The sequence below is a fragment of the Sceloporus occidentalis genome, unplaced genomic scaffold (genome assembly GCF_023333645.1).
Source record: "Sceloporus occidentalis isolate IW3139 unplaced genomic scaffold, rSceOcc1.0.p SCAF_13, whole genome shotgun sequence".
NCBI lineage: Eukaryota > Metazoa > Chordata > Lepidosauria > Squamata > Phrynosomatidae > Sceloporus > Sceloporus occidentalis.
Window position 1 is genome coordinate 18,947,314 of NW_028316993.1, and position 16,118 is coordinate 18,963,431.

Consider the following 16,118-nt stretch of genomic DNA (forward strand, 5'->3'; position numbering starts at 1 on the left):
GGGAGGAAAGAAGAAAGGGAAGGAAGGAAAGATGGAAGGAAGGCGGTAGAAAGGGAGGAAGGGAGGGAAGTGGGAAGGAAGGAAGGAAAGATGGAAGAAAGGAAGTAAGTAGAAAGGAAGGATGGAGGGAAGGAATGTTGGAAGGGAAGGGAGGGAAGGGAAGAAAGAAAGTAGGGAGGAAGGAAGGAAGGAAGGAAAGAAAGAAGCAAGGAGGGAGGGAGGGAGGGAAAAGAGAAGCAAGGAAAGGAAGTGGGGAAGGAAGGAAGGAAGGAAGGGAGGAGGGAAGGAAGGAAGAAAGAAAGGAAGGTGGTAGAAAGGGAGGGAGGGAGGATGGGAAGAGGGATGGGAGAAAGGAAGGAAGGAAGCAGGGAAAGAGGGAGGGAAGGAAGGGGAGAAGAAGAAGGAAGAGAAGTAAGGAAGCAAGGAAGGAAGGGAAGGAAGGAGGGAGGGAAGCAAGGAAAGGAAGGAAGGTAGCAAAGAAGGGAGGGAGGAAGGAAGGAAGGTGGTAGAAAGCGAGGGAGGAAGGAAGAAAGGAAAGAAAGAAGGGCGGAAAGGAAGGAAGGAAGGAAGAAAAGAAAGAAGGAGGGAGGGAGGGAGGGAAGAGCGAAGCAAGGAAGGAAGGAAGGAAAGAAAGAAGGGAGGAAGCAAGGGAGGAAGGAAAGAAGAAAGGAAGTTGCTAGAAAGGGAGGGAGGGAGGATGGGAAGTGGGAAGGAAGGAAGGAAGGAAGGAAGGAAGGAAGGAAGGAGGGTTAGGAAAGTAGGTAAGAGGGAAGGAATGATGGAAAGACAGAAGGAAGGGAAGGGAAAGGAAGGAAGGAAGGAAGGAAGGAAGGAAGGAAGGCAGTAGAAAGGGAGGAAGGGAGGGAGGATGGGAAAAGAGAAGGGAGGAAAGCAGAAAGGAAAGGAAGGGAGGGAGGATGGAAAGAGAGAAGGGAGGAAGGAAGGGAAGAAAGAAGGAAGGAATGATAGAAAGAAAGGAGGAAGCAAGGAAGAGAAAAAGGGAAGAAGGAGGGAGGGAAGGGAGGAAGGGAGGAAGGGAAGAGGGAGGAAGGAAAGAAAGAAAGAAAGAAAGAAAGAAAGCGGGAAGGAAGAAGGGAAGGGAAGGAAGAAACGAAGGTATAGGAAGGAGGGAAGGAGTGATGGAAATAAGGAAGGAAACAAGGAAGGAAGGAGGGAAGGAAGGAAAGTGGTAGAAAGGGAGGAAGGAAGGGAAGGAAGGAAATAGAAAGGAAGTATGGAGGGAAGGAATGATTTGAAAGAAAGAAGGGAAAGGAAGGAAGGAAGGGAGGGAGGAAGGAAAGGAGGGAAGGCAGTAAAAAGGAAGGTAGAGAGGCAGGGAAGAGTGAAGGGAAGGAAAGAAGGGATGGAGGAAAGCAAGGAAGGAGTGAAGGCAGGAAGTAAAAAGGAAAGAAGGAATGAGGGGAGGAAGGGAGAGTGGAGAGGGAGGAGAAAAAAGAAGGAAGGAAGGAAAGGAAGGAGGGAAAGAAAGAAAGATGGAAAGAAAAAAAGGAGGAAATGAAGAAGGAAGGAAGGAGAAAGAAAGCTGGAAGGGAAAAAAGAGAAGGAAGGAAGGAGGGAGGGAAGAAAGAAGAAAGGAGGGAAGGAAAGGAAAAAGGAAAGAAAAAGGAAGGAAGGATGTATAAGGGAGGAAAGAGAAAGAGGAGAAAGAAGAGGAGGAAAGACAGGAAAGAGGAGGAAGGAGAGCCAGGGGAGGAAGGAGATGAAGGGGAAGAGGGAAAGGAAAGGAAGGGGAGGGGAGGAATGAGGGAAAGGAAAGGGAGGGGGAAAGGGGAAGGAAAGAGGGAAAGGAAAGAAGAAAAGGAAAGAGGGGGAGGAGAGAGGAGAAGGAAAGGGGAGCAATGGGAGGAAGCAGGTGTTTCGGGGAGCCCATACAACTGACCAGCAGTGTCAGGAAGGGGATGGTGGGCAGAGGCTGCTGGGAGATGTAGTCCTCTCTTCCTTCCTCCCTCTGGCTTCCTTGGCAGAGTGGGGATTTGATCCCAGCCAGCGCTCAAAGAACCCAGCTGGACTCTGGGAGTTGAAGCCCCAGAGCTCCATCCAGACGGGGCTTTGGCTTCTAGCGCTCACCGCCACTGGAACCTGGGACCGGCGGCTCGACTTGGATGGGACATTTTAAACCGGGGGGGAACTGGGATTGTCCTGCCCCAAAAGGGGAAATGTCCGCACCCAGCGTCCGAGTGGCAACGGCGTGGAAAGGCCGCATGATGGCATTCTTGCCTTCGCCCAGAGCAGCAGGGAGTCCTTAGGGGAGTCTTCTGGGACTTCTTAGGCCACGGCCGGAGGCTGGGGATGGAGGTCCTTTTGGGCGGAGGCACAGCGCAGGTGGAAGCGATGGCTGTTCAGTCCTGCGCAGGGGAAGGAGAGATGCCTTTTATTCGTGAGTCTTCCCCTTTTAAGGGAAAGCCATCCCCCAGACAGAGAGAGAGAGAAAGAGAGGGAAGGAACCCAGACTCACCGCATTCATATAGAGTAGAGCTTGCACCTCATGCTCTGCACCAGGTCCAGCCTCTGGACCAGGATCGTCAAAATATCAATTACTTCCCTGCAGGAGAGAGAGAGAGAGGGGACAGAAAAGAGGGTTGGTTCAGGGCTGGTCTGTATCCCTGCATCCAGCCCACTGGCCACTCCTGCCCCAGCCCTGCCTTGCAGCCAACGGACCCTGGGATCAGGCCCGCTTTGGCCTTGTCGATGGTCCCATGCTCCTTGAGTTGGAACTGTCTGATCAAGACATTGGCCAGGGTCACAAAGTGGACCTCCAGCCAGTACTTCAGGCCCTGGATGCTGCTGTGCTCCGTTACAATGGCCCTGATCCCTCTGAGCGCCTTCACCTGAGGAGAGAAGCAGGTTTTCTGTAGGAGGGTCACTTGCAGATGGGAAACTACCTTGGGTTTCCTACCTTGCGGATGAGCCCTGCGAGGGTCAGACCCTTACCTTGGCCAAAGGCAGTTCCTTGCTGTAATGAATCTGGTATTCATTCAGTTTGAGAAACAAGGTTTTCATGCAGATGTCTAGGTTGCACTCGGGTGAAGTGAAGACTGCATAGGTGAACTCATCGCAGGCCCTAGAGAAAGGGAAGGAGAGCCAATGGCATCCCTGCCAGACCCCCCAGACCCCGGGAGGGAAATGGGGGGCTCCTGGGAGGGGGAAGCCGCCTACGTTTCTTTTGAGTTCAGGAAATGCTGCAGAAACACGTCCAAATAGTTGGATGCAACGGTGTCTGCCAGCGCCCTCTTCGTTTCTCTGGAGCAAGTGAGGTAGGTCTGACACATCAGATGTATGTCCGCCTCCGTCTGTCAGGAGGGAAAAAGACAGCAGCAGGGAAAAGGAGGTGACTCCCGCCTGTTGCCGGATGTGACAAGCCTTGGGCACATGTCCTGCCTTCCTATCGGGCCTGCTCTCTAATGTGGGTTTTGGGTTGGATAACTCTAAAAAGAGGGGAAAACCTATTGTGTCTCAAAGGTTTTAATGCTCATTTCGGTTTCCACGCTTACCTTTGGTCTCAGAAAGACAAGCTGCATAAAGAATTCCCAGACCATTTTATTAGGAAGCCACTGCAGAGGACCTGGAGGAAGCGTCAAAGCAAACTGTTTCCGAAAGCCCCAAAGTGGCGTTTTTAAGGAGAGGAGCCTAGCTTCCAAAACATGGGTGACTTGTAATAAAGAAGTGTTTAAAAAAAAAAATCCCAATGAAGGAATATACAAACCTTCAAATAAAGGATTGGCAGATAAAACTTTGAGAGATGAAAACCTAGAAGCTCTTGGCAAGAAGATTGGAAGGAGGCAGTCCAGGATTGGGAGGGAAACTGGAAAGATGTAATAATAGTAATGATGATGATAATAATAATGTACTAATGATGAAGAAGGGAAAACTAGGAAAGAGGAATGAAGGACATGTCAAACAGGATAGAAGATGGGATGAATATATTCTAGTATAGAGAAGAGGGGAAAGAAGGGGAAAGGGAAGAGGAAGAGGAAGAGAAGAGAAGGAGATTAAGGGACCAGGAGGGTGGAAGGGAGAGAAATGAAGGAGAGAGAAGGGATCTTGAGAGAGAAACACGCAGAACGAAAGGAGAGAGATTGATAGGGAAGGCGAGAAAGTATGTGAGAACGCAGAAAAGGTAAAAAGGGAGACGGATCTGAGTAAGTATGAAAAGGGTGTGGAGGATGTGAGAAGAAGGCCAGAGGAAGTAGGAAAGAGCTTTCAAGGAGGATATAAAGGTAAGAGTAGGGTTTAGAAAGACTGAGGAGGTGAATGATGGGCAGAAGGAATTAAGGAAGGAGAACGAAGAGGAAGGAGAGGAAAGAGATGAGCAGAAGAAGAGCAGGTGAGACAGAAATGTAGGCAGAAGACCAAAGAGGAAAGGAGTGGGAAGAAGAGAAAGAAGCCAATGTTTCTTTAAGGGTCTCCTTCCTTCCTTACCAGGATAGTGCCACTATGATGCCCATGAAACTCCTGACCAACGTGCTGTTCATCGGAGCGTCTCTCCTGAGGTTCTGGGACCCTGAAACGGAGCAGGAAAAGGCCATGAGACAAATGCACCGCTGGTCATTCGGCCCTTTGGACAGAAGACCTTACCTGTCTGCCCTGGGCCCAGGATCAGCCTCTATGGGACAAAGACCGGCGCTTGAATCCTAGAAACAAACAGAGGGGGAGAGAAGTGAGAGGGAGAACATGGGGTACAAGGGAGTCTTCTTGGGGTGGCCCTTTTGTTACCTATGAGTTCTTCAGAGTTCTTTAGGGTGGAACAATGAAATGCACAAATATAGACTCATAGAGTTGGAAGAGACCCCAAGAAGGGCCCTGACCCAGTCCAATCCCATTCTTCTGCCATGCAGGAACTCATAATCAAAGCATCCCCATTGACAGATGGCCATCCAGCCTCTGCTTAAAAACCTCCAAGGAAGGAGACTCCACCCAAATCTCCATTGATGGAGTCTGTTCCACTGTCAAACAGCTCTTACTGTCAGGATGTTCCTCCTAATGTTGAGGTGGAATCTCCTTTCCTGTAGTTTGCATCCACTGTAGTCTCTGGAGCAGCAGAAAACAAGCTTGCTCCCTCCTCAACATGACATCCCTTCCAATATTTCAATAGGATGGGAGACACCTGGCTTAAGGAGACTTATACCTGTGAAAGGTATGTAGGAGTTCTAGATTAGACCACAAGTTGAATGTGAGTCTACAGTGCGACGCAGCAGCTAAAAAGGCCAATGCGATTTTAGGCTGCATCAATAGAAATATAGTCTCTAGATCAAGAGAAGTCATAGTGCCACTCTATTCTGCTTCGGTCAAGCTCCACCTGGAATAGCACTGTGTCCAGTTCTGGGCAAAATAATTCAAGAAGGACATTGAGAAATTGGAGCCATGTGTCCAAAGGAGGGCGAGTGAAATGGTGATGGGTCTGGAAACCATGAAGCCCTATGAGGAGAGACTTAAGGTGCTGGGGATGTTTAGCCTGGAGAAGAGCAGGTTAAGAGGTGATATGACAGTCCTGTTTAAATATTAAAGGGATGCCCTACTGAAGAGGGAGCAAGCTTGTTTTCTGCTGCTCCAGAGAATAGGACCCAATGCAGCAAGGGAGGCAAGGTACAGGAAAAGGGATTCCAGCTCAACATTAGGAGTAGTAAGGGCTGTTTGACAGTGGAACACACTCCTTCCTGAGAGACTGTGGTGAAGTCTCCTTCCTTAGAGGTCTTTAAACAGAGGCTGCATGGCCATCTATCTGTCAATGGGCCTGCTTTGATAGAGAGTTCCTGCATGGCAGAAGAAGGGGGTTGGACTGGATCAAGGCCCTTGGGTTCTATGACTCCCCTCCTCCCCATCTTTTTCTTTCCCTGCAGCCCCCATTGGGGCTTCCTTAACTTCATGGTCATCGTATTAAGATGAAAGAAGAATAGATTTGGACAGAATTTGGACAGAAAAGGGGGGGAAAAGGGGGGACCCTTTAATTACCGTCAAAGAGGAAATACTCTCTAGTACAAGCGTCTCAGAGATGGTTTCCTCTGCATGGGTCACCTGTGGTTGTGGCAAACTGAAATAGGGACAGGAAAAGAATATCATCATCATCATCATTATCCCTCAGTCACAGTAAGAAGGAAGGAAGGAAAGAAAGAAAGAGGGCAGGAAGGAAGGAAGAAGGAGAGAAGGGGAAAGGCAGAGAAAGAGAAGAAAGCAGGGAAGAAGGAAGAAAGGAGGGTGGGAGAGAGAGAAGGGTTCAAGGAAAAGAAAGGAAGGGAAGGGGGGAAAGGAAGAAAAAGAATGAGGGAGAGAGGGAGGAAAGAGGTGGAAAAGAAAGGGAGGGGAAAAGAAGGAAGGAAAGAGGGAGGGAGGAATGAAAGGAAGGAGCAAGGTAAAAAAGGAAGGAAAAGAGGAAGGAGGGGAAGGAAAGGGGAAGGAAGGAAGGAAACAAGGACAGTAAGAAAAAGGAAGCAAAGAAAGAAGGAAGGAAAGAAGGAGGGGATGGGGAATGATAGAAGGGAAGGAAGGAAGGAAGGAAGGAAAAAGACCATGAAATAACTGGGGCCAGAATGATGTTCTGGAAAGGCCGCTTGCGGGGACATAAGGACTCACCTGTCCGAAGCGGGTGTAGGATTAGGTTCTGCCTGTGGAGGACAGGGATCATGGCTGCCCAAATCCTATAGATAAAGAGAAGTGAAAGAGAGACCATGGGACACAAGGGGTGGCCTTGGGGTGGCCCTGACCCTAAAAGCCTCCCCCCCAGTTTCCCCCTTTTGTTACCCATGAGCCCAAAGAGTTATTCACCTTCTCCTCATCTTTTCCTTTCCCTGCGGCTTCCATCTCTTCATTTTTTTCCTATCAAGGAAAAAGAAGAATGAGTTTGGACAGTCCTCCAATAAAGAGGGAAAAGGGGGAAAGGACTTTATTACATTACCATCAAAGAGGGAAGGCTCTCTGCCTCAAGCATTTCAGGGATCCCCTCCAAACTGAAATACAGACAGGAATATGATAGTATCATCATCATCATCATCATCATCACCCTCTCAGTCCCAGTAGGAAGAAAGAGGGAAAGAAAGAAAGGAAGGGAAGGGAGAAGGATGGAAGGGAAAGGGAAAGAAACAAGGAAGGAAGGAAAGACAGAAAAAACAAAGGAAAGAAGGAAGGAAAGAAAGACAGGAACAGGCCATGGAACAAAGTGGAAAGGCCACTTGCGGAGAGTTCTTCATGCGCCGGTCATTTGGTCCCCATCCAGGACCCAAACGGAGAAGCCCTTACCTGTCTGACCTGGGCCCCAGATCAGCCTCTGCAGGACAGCCATCGCTCTCCGAATCCTACAAAAGAAGGAGAGAAGTGAAGGAGAGTCCATGGGCCACAAAGGGATGGTCTTGGGTTGGCCCTGAGGCTAAAAGCCTTTCCCTAAAAAGGGGGAGAAGGGAGACGCATCCTCCCCTTTTGTTACCCATGAGTTGAAAGGTCTATTCACCTGCTATCCTATGAAGATAAAAGAAGGATGAATTTGGGCCGAAAAGGGGAGGAAAAGGGGGGGATGCCTATCTTTCCTTACCGTTAAAGAGATACGGCTCCGCGATGCAAGTGACTCAGGGATCTCCTTGTCAGCATAGCTGATCTTGACTTGTGGGAGACTGAGAGAGGGACAGGAGAAGGAGATGAGTATTATTATTATTGATGATGATGATATTATTATTTCCTTGCCCATAGAGAATCAATGGTGAATATTTGCCCATTGGGAATCACTGGGGAACACCTGCCCATAAAGAAACCATACTGGCCCATAGGGTGTCATTGGGAGATATTTGGCCACCCACAGAGAATCATTGAAGAGTACTTGCGATTGGCAAGTATATTGTAATGGTTCCCTATGGAAGGCATGGTTTCTCTCTGGGCAAATACAGTACAGTCATTTGTTTTAGTACGTCCCAGAAGGAAGAAAGGAAGGAAGGTTAGAACAAGGAAGGAAGGAAAGAAAGACAGAAGACAGGAAGCAAGCGAGCAAGGAAGGAAACGGGGCCTTACCCTGGACAATCGTCCTCCTCCTTTTGGGGCTTTACGCATTGGAACATACAACGGAAAGGTTTGCCCATGGCCTGCAAGGAAAGGAGAGAGACGATGAAGGAGAGCCAGGGGAGAAGAAGAAGGAGCGCCATGGCTGTCCTCGCTTGGCCTCTGCCCTTCGCCCCTCACTCACTTTGACGAAGCCCTTGGGTTCAGGCTTGGTCCGTTTAGGAGGCTTGAAATGTTCCTTGATGGCCTGGAAGCAAAGGAGAGAGGCGATGAAGGAGAGCCAGGGGAGAAGAAGAAGGGGCGCCATGGCTGTCCTCCCACCGCTTGGCCTCTGCCCTTCGGCCTTCACTCACTCTGACGAAGCCCTTGGGTTCAGGCTTGGTCCGTTTAGGAGGCTTGATATGTTCCCCGGCGGCCTGGAAGCAAAGGAGAGAGACAATGAAGGAGAGCCAGGGGAGAAGAAGAAGGGGCGCCCTGGCTGTCCTCCCACCGCTTGGCCTCTGCTCTTCGGCCCTCACTCACTTCGAAGCAGCCCTTGGGGTCAGGCTTGATCCGTGTAGGAGGCTTGATATGTTTCCCGAAGGCCTGGAAGCAAAGAAGAGAGGCGATGAAGGAGAGCCAGGGGAGAAGAAGAAGGGCTGCCCTGACTGTCCTCCCACCGCTTGGCCTCTGCCCTTTGGCCCTCACTCACTTTCATGCGGTCCTTGAAGCCAGGCATGGTCAATGGAGGAGGCCTGAGACCTGAGTCCAGGCCAAGGAGCCTCACAGAAAGCAGCCGCTGGTCTCCAACAGCCGGGTTCCAGAATGGAGTCAAACAGGTTCCAGAGCAGATACGGAACCTTTGTGAGGGAAAGCAAGGCTAGATAGAGGGTTCTCTGGGCTTTGCTGCCTAGAAGCCCTGAACATGCTCCAGATATAACAATATTCCCTGCAAAGATAGTGATATTCCCTCCATAATAAGCCTCCCTGAGGCCTCAATGCCCTTCAATGGAGGCATTAACTCTTTGGTGAGGAGGAGGAGAGGCAGCGCTGGCTGTTGGGGCCTGATAGCATTTGGAAGGGGTTCTGAGGCCACCGTCCGTCATCAACATTGAAAATAATGTTTACATTTATATTAAATGCCAGAATAATAAAGTTTTAATACAATGAAATACACCCTGGGAGTGTAGTGGCGCCTCCTTCCTTGGAGGTCTTTGAGCAGAGGCTAGATGGCCATCTGCTGGGGATGCTTTGATTGGGAGTTCCTGCATGGCAGGCCCTTGCGCTCTCTTCCAACTCTCCTATGATTCTATGAACATTTATTTTGAAGTGTATATTAAATTTCAACTGTCTACATTTTTTAAGACGTAAGGGAAGCCTTCTGACTCGCCTCTTGAGAGACGCTACGATTTTAATGTCTTGGCTTTGCTCTTAGGCTGCAAAGGCAGGCTTTTGCTGGGAATTTGGGTTGTTTTACTTTGTAAAGAGCTGTGTAAGGTTTCGGGGCCAGCCTTGCAGGGCTGTTGTTTTCTGAGGGTGGGACCACCTTTGGGGAAATTGCTTGCCATTCTCTTTTTAAAATGGAGGGAGAAGGCCTGAAAGTGCTCCTCTCTTCTAGGCTGGATGGGAAAGGCGAGTCCATTTGGGGAAGGAAGAGCCCAGCCAGATTCCTGGGAGAAGAGGGGGAAATAAGAGGGCAAAAGGGGGGAAATGGGATTTTTCCTCTTCCCATCATGCTCAGCGAGGACTCATTTGCATGGCCACGCCCCCTGCCAGTCGGCTTGGCTGCTTTATTGTCCCTCTCTCCCCGCCCCAGAGGAGAGAGCCGCGTTGCTAGGGGCAACGGGGCCGGTACATCCTATTACAAAAGCACACGGCAGAAATCATCTGGTTTGGAACCGCTTGAACTGCACTGTGGTTCATTGTGGCCACACCAGACTTTTGGTGCCAGAGAATAAGGCTAAACATCTCACAAGAACCAGAGTCCTCACAGTTCCCTCGCCTTGAGTCAGGGCAGTTCTGTAGCAGGATGTGTTTTGGGGCCCAGTTTCCAGAGTTTTGTGGGGATATTGAGCCTTCTCTCTCCGAGAGAGAGAGAGAGAGCTCTGGGGCCACAATGAACTACAGTTCCCAGCACTGAGCCAGGGCAGCTTAAACTGCCTCAAAGTGGATTATTTCTGCAGTCTGTTTTGGGGCCTTTGAGAAATCAGTTACGTTTTGTGGGGCAGTGAGCCTTCAATGCCAGGGAAACTCTGGTACCAACAATAAAACTACAATTCCCAAGGTGTGCCAGCGCCCGGATCCAGGAAGTGACGTCACCTCCTGTATACAGGCGCCCGGGCGATGTTGCGTCCTGGATACGGGCGCCGGCGGTGACGTCACTTCCTGGGTCCGACGCCCGTATCCAGGACGCAACATCGCCCGGGCGCCTGTATACAGGAGGTGACGTCAAAACCCGGCGCCCGTATCCAGGAAGCGACCTCGCCCCCGGGCGCCCGTATCCAGGAAGTGACGTCACGTCCTCCCGGCCGCCTCGGCCTTCTCCCCGCCTCCTGGTAATGGAGGAAGAGGAGGTCGAGGTGGGGAAGATGAAGCAGTTTCCGGGCGGCATCGCGGTCGGCGTCGGAGGGAGCGGGCTGGAGCCGGAGCGGTGCCGCTTCCCGTACTGCGTCGTCTGGACGCCCATCCCCGTCCTCACGTGAGTCCTGGGCTGCATCTACTCCAGCTCCCAGCCTTCCATAGCCTTGGGCCAGGCAGCGAGTTACAGCGAGGCCAAACCGGGTTATTTCTCCAGTGCGGATGCAGCCTTGGTTCATCCATTGTGTGCACAGCGCCAATTCCCGGCTGTTGGCCAAGATGGCAGAGGCTTCTGGGAGCGGAAGTCCGAAATCTCTTAAAGGGCAGAGTTTGGGGACCGCTGCTGTAGTCCCTCGAGGCTCCTGGAAAGACGTTCCTAGACTGCAGTCTGCTTCCGCAGATGCCTTTGGCCGAGTGAAGCCAGGCACAGGCGGGCATACAAAGAAGGTGCCTGCCTGGACCAGGCACATCCAGGGCTAGCTGCCTTGGCCCTTTAACGAATGCAAACACCCCCCCTCCCCCTCCAGTGATACCTTTATTGGCCAACCGAAATGCAGAGTAGGCTTGTTGCAAGCTTTCGAGGCTCCATGGGCCTCTTCTTCATCAGGCAAGATGTGGCAGACCGCCTGTGGCCCATGGGATGGTTGCTGAGTTTTGGGGCCTGCCGCTTCAGGCTCATGCTCTCACTGTTGCACTGCACTTGCTCCTCTTAGTAGTAAGGCTGGCGCATAGTTCGCAAAGCAGTTGACAGAGGTTCCAAGCCTCTCTTGCCCTTGTGTGTCTGTCTAGCCATGCAGGGACCCATCAGTGCTTTGAAGAAAGAGCTCTTTTTGTGTTACAGTCGGCCCTTCTTATACACAGACTTTTTATACACGGATTCTGAAAATGTTCAAAAAAGCATACATTTCGAATATCAAACCTTGATTGTCCATCTCTTATAAGGGACACCCTTTTGCTATGTCATGACATTTAATGGGACTTGAGCATCCAGGGCTTTTCTTATCCACAGATGGGGGATCTTGGATCCAAACCCCAGCGGATAACAAGGGGCCACTATAGTTATATTTCTATCCCAGCCTTCTTCCAATGAGCTCCCTTGCCCCTTTTTCTCATCACAAGCATGTGACATACTTTGGGCTGAGAGAGAATAACTGAATTGTGGTCATTAGTGAATTTAATGGCTCAGTTACAACTAGAAAGAGGACCTGCTGTCCTTTGTGGGCAGCCTTGTCTATCATTTTCCTGTACTATTTTGTTCATAGGATAGTCTCTTCTTCATCTTTTCAGAAGCAGCCTTTTGTTTTCAAGATGGAGAGTGCAGGGTATCTCAACCTGCTTTCTTTCTGCAGATGGCTCTTCCCCATCATCGGTCACATGGGGATATGTACATCAGCCGGAGTCATCCGGGACTTTGCAGGCCCTTACTACGTCTCTGTAAGTAGAAGTTTGTTCTTGAAGCATCAGCTTGGCAGAGGGAAACTGTACCCTGTGGGACTGAAGCAGCCCACACTCATCCAGGACATTTTAGCTTGATTGCAGGCCTAATTGCAGTACATTGGGGCTGTGTGTGGATCACATAGTCATGCTTGAGTCATGCACACATGGACCATTCCCTGGAGGTGATCCTCCACTGCTCAGACCTATTTGTCTGTTTCTTGGCTTACACAGGAATCAGTTACATTTGGAGAAAACATAATAATAATAATAATAATAATAATAATAATAATAATAATTTTTATTTGTATCCTGCCTCTCTATCAAAGATAATCAAGGCGGCTTACATATTAACTCCATACAAAATCCCAATATCCCCTTCCCTCCCTGCCCTAAAACAGAATTAAACAATGAAATTTTAAAATAATCTAAAAATAGAATAATCCAGTTAAAATAGACAATGAGGGATTAGGCACAGGGCAGTCGATGGGGTAAACATATTGGGTGTGAGGCCGGGATTGCTATTTGGGGAAGGCCTGCCAGAAGAGATCTGTCTTGACAGCCCTTTTAAAGCTGTCTAAGGCGCGGTTCAGAACGCCAAAAAGAGGCGCCTCCCCGGGGCCTCTCTTTGCTCTGCAGGAGCGCAGCAGCAAACAAATTGTGCGGTGCTGCTGCGCAGCAAAAAAGGAGCACCCGGAAGCAGCTCCTTTTCCCAGTGCTGCTGCGAGACAGCAAAGTGCCAGAGATGGCATGGTGACACCATTTGGAAGTGGCGCAGCTGCAATATGACTGTTACTTGTCCTGTCTGGTTGGTGTCACGCGGCTGTTCCTATATAAGAGAGACCTACAGCTGGATCATGTTCTAGTATGGCCTCCTGTCAAATTTTCAGCATGTGATCCCCTCCTCACACGCCCCACAGCCCTAGCATGCCCCGCCCTCGAGCAACCCTAGCACATCATGGGCACGCCGCAAAAGGCCTGTCTGTACCGAGTCCAAGCTAGAAACAAGACAGATCTCCTCTGGCAGACTATTCCATAGTCTGGGAACTAATGGAACATATCTTGTTCTTCATGGTGGGAGAGTGGGAAGAGAGCACTTTATCATAGATTGTGAGGAGGGGATCACATGCTGAAAATTTGACAGGAGGCCATACTAGAACATGATCCAGCTGTAGGTCTCTCTTATATAGGAACATTTGAACTTGAGAGGGCAGTCTTTTATGTGCCTGTTAGCAAGCAAAAAGTAAGGCTGTTAAGATTATGCCAGGTAAGCAGGTAGACTTAATAATGAAATGAAGATGAAAAGGGTTTCCTAGAATTGTTTATTTTCCTGTTTAATGTTGCAGATAAGGTCTAAAAAAGACTGACGTGCAGCAGTTCTCTTTAGACTAGCCTGTTCCAACTTGATTCCTTCCAGATGTGTTGATCTACAATTCTCACTGGCCATGTCATCTGGGGAGGTGGGTGGTTCAAGTCCTAAGACATCTAAAGAGGTCCAGGATGAGGTAGGCTATCATGAAAAGAAGACAGTCTTACTGTGAGATTCATTGTAGAATTGGAAGAAGACAACATGAAGCTGGCGGTGGGAAGTGGCTTTCTTATTTTGTTTAAGTCTGCTACTCTTGAGGTGTTCTAATCAGAGATACGCATGAGTATCTTCATGTTTATGGTGCTCTCTTATTGAAGTGCACTGTTTATTTCCCTTCCCTTTAGGAGGACAACATGGCTTTTGGAAAGCCTGTGAAGTAAGTACTCCTTATTTAACCAAAATGAATTAATGTAATTTCAAATCTTATTTAATTGTGTGGGGTTTTTTACTACTAATTTTTTATTCATGTAGCTTTTTAAAACTCATATGTGAGCCACTTTTGGCCATATTTGTGAGAGAAAAGCAGTTATAAATTAAATAATTTAACAACCTCTCCAAATCCTAATACATTCGTTTGTAAGTAGATTTTCTGAGGATAAAAAGATTTAAGAGTTGCATGCTAGGTTGTAACTTGTAAGATGCAAATATTCAGTTTAGAAGAGAGAGAGAGGTCCCTTATGGGGAGTGCAACATTAAATCTCTTCATAACAAACAAACTCATAGCTGTCTGAATTTTCACTGTAACCATAATATTGTATACTGGATTGTGATTATGTTATGAAGAGAATTTATCGCTGTACTGCGTGTACATTCTGTCAAAAACTGACACAGTGTTCTGAATTCAGTTTTGCTTTTGGCAGGGGGGATTATGTATCTGAGCTCCATCAGCAAAGGATATATAATGCATCTCTTAAAACTTCATGACCTTTCTTGTTTTTCTGTTGCTATAACCCTGCTCTCGTATTTATCCGCACCTTGCCATTGGAAAATCTCAGTCGGGAAATATTTTAATAGAAGAGAACATAATCCATAAAAGAGGAAGATGGGACAAAGAGTCAGTTACAGAACACCACATGCGAACTAGAATCTTTAGTTCTCTTTTCTTTTCTCAGATACTGGAAGCTGGATCCCAGTAAAGTGTATACGTGTGGCCCTAATGCTTGGGATACTGCGGTGCATGATGCTTCTGAGGAGTACAAGCACCGTATGGTGAGGTGACGTCAACACTCAGCTTGGAGCGCATATATACCTGCAGAACTAGGAAAAAACCTGTTATTCTCTAAAGGATAAAAAGGCGGAAGGGAGGGCAAGTGGGAAAAAGAATATAGCAGCACCTTCAAGACTAACTTATTTTTATTTTAGCATGAGCTTTCATGGATATAAATCCTCTTCTACAGACGTAGTATAAAGTGACATTAAACCCTCGTGTTTTAAGGGATATTTACACAGTTTTGGGAATGGGATGGAATACAACAGGAACCATGCCTTTGCCATAATTTTTCAAAGGGCTTCATAAAAGGATGGTCTTATTTCTGGTCAACAGACATGTTGCTAATATAAACATGCCTGCTAGCCAGTAAAAATCAGCAGGGTGTACGGCTAGATCTTCTGTGTCTAATTGTGAAAATGTCACATTATAGTGAAGGGAACTTGGTCCCCTTGTGGGTTTGCAATTTTCATCAGACCTAAATTATATGTCCAGCAATGAGAGATTTGGGGACTTGCATCCATCCGTATGTAGAGGTCCACATGGTCACTGTACATGGCCCTTCTTGGTATCTTTGCAAAACCAAAAGAATAAAATGCTTTAGGGGTGTCTGCGCCAAACTGGGCACGGCCTTCTTGTCCTGGGGCTTCTTTGGCGCCATCTCTCAGCCTGCGCTTCCCCGTTGGCCCCTGGCGAAAAAGAGAGAGAGGGTGGCAGATACCTGTGGTTTACTGCACTCGCCCCCCATCCTTCTGTTTACACTGATCAAACTGGCAACTGTTACGGAAGACATGGCAACTCTTATTAGGAGAAACATGGTGGAGGGGGGCCTGGGGGGAAGCTTCTCCTTCTCCCCGGGGCAAAGTGCGTTCTGTCTCCGGAAGACGCTCATCCAGGTGCAAAAGGGAGCCACCTGCAACAATGAGGACATAGGAGATTATCACATGGGAGCAACCCCCCCGTCCTTAAAGCGCACTAATGACGCAATTGGGGGGAAGAGCATCCTGCCCTCCTTCCTTCCGGAAAGAGCAGCGGAGCCATTATTTGGTCTTAATGGCAGTTGCCGTTAATAGGTTTTAAGGACGGGAGCAAGACGCTTTGCTCCTGTCTGATCATCTCCATAGGCGACATTGGTACTTCAAGCTAACATAATCTGGGAATCTGGAATGCAAGGAATGACATGGCAGCCTCAGAGACCTGAAGGTTTTTGGATGCTGAATTAGTAGTGCTTTTGGTCATGGCTCTTGGCAAGTGTCATTAGAGCTGGGCTATAACCTCTTTTATCACTCGGTCCCTTGGATCTTACAGAGTGACTTGGGGGGCGCAAGGGGTGCTGACCGCAGCAGGGGACACTTCAGAGGCGGCCAACACCGGTCACCCGGCTTCCTCTGCTCCTTGTTTATTAGAAGAGAGATGGGTCAAAGAGAGTCATCTCCCTGCAGATGGAGGAATGGCACCCAATGCCAAAAGATAAGATGTCCCCCTTGGAAAACAACCCAAGAGCAAAGGTCTCCCTCTTTCCCTTGGGCCCAAACTCTGCAGGTTAGACGGTGG

General features: G+C 48.8%; 2 protein-coding genes across 5 annotated transcripts; one reads left to right on the forward strand and one right to left on the reverse strand.

Moving 5' to 3' along the window:
• Positions 1–1,443: 1,443 nt before the first annotated feature.
• On the reverse strand, positions 1,444–10,018 carry LOC149305140 (uncharacterized). 4 transcript variants are annotated; one of them, XM_089479381.1, is made up of 19 exons: positions 9,951–9,966; positions 8,690–8,837; positions 8,521–8,583; positions 8,352–8,414; positions 8,183–8,245; positions 8,011–8,081; positions 7,541–7,619; positions 7,252–7,307; positions 6,911–6,962; positions 6,781–6,831; positions 6,589–6,653; positions 5,971–6,049; positions 4,597–4,652; positions 4,441–4,522; positions 3,178–3,311; positions 2,953–3,082; positions 2,680–2,849; positions 2,477–2,563; positions 1,444–2,366 (listed from the first exon to the last, which is right to left on the reverse strand). In XM_089479381.1, exons 2-18 carry the CDS (start codon positions 8,714–8,716, stop codon positions 2,482–2,484), a joined length of 1,323 nt encoding a protein of 440 aa, XP_089335507.1. In that variant the 5' UTR covers positions 8,717–8,837; positions 9,951–9,966; the 3' UTR covers positions 1,444–2,366; positions 2,477–2,481. The 4 variants fall into 4 exon arrangements, 3 of the variants coding, with proteins under 3 accessions (XP_089335507.1, XP_089335508.1, XP_089335509.1); XM_089479382.1 differs by lacking the exon at positions 6,781–6,831 and having other exon boundaries at positions 8,690–10,018; XR_016271903.1 differs by lacking the exon at positions 2,680–2,849 and having other exon boundaries at positions 2,355–2,366; positions 8,690–10,018.
• A 406-nt stretch (positions 10,019–10,424) lies between these two features.
• On the forward strand, positions 10,425–15,175 carry LOC149305141 (transmembrane protein 222-like). Its single transcript, XM_089478674.1, has 4 exons — positions 10,425–10,675; positions 11,904–11,988; positions 13,702–13,733; positions 14,470–15,175. Exons 1-4 carry the CDS (start codon positions 10,536–10,538, stop codon positions 14,573–14,575), a joined length of 363 nt encoding a protein of 120 aa, XP_089334800.1. The 5' UTR covers positions 10,425–10,535; the 3' UTR covers positions 14,576–15,175.
• The last annotated feature ends 943 nt before the right edge of the window (positions 15,176–16,118 follow it).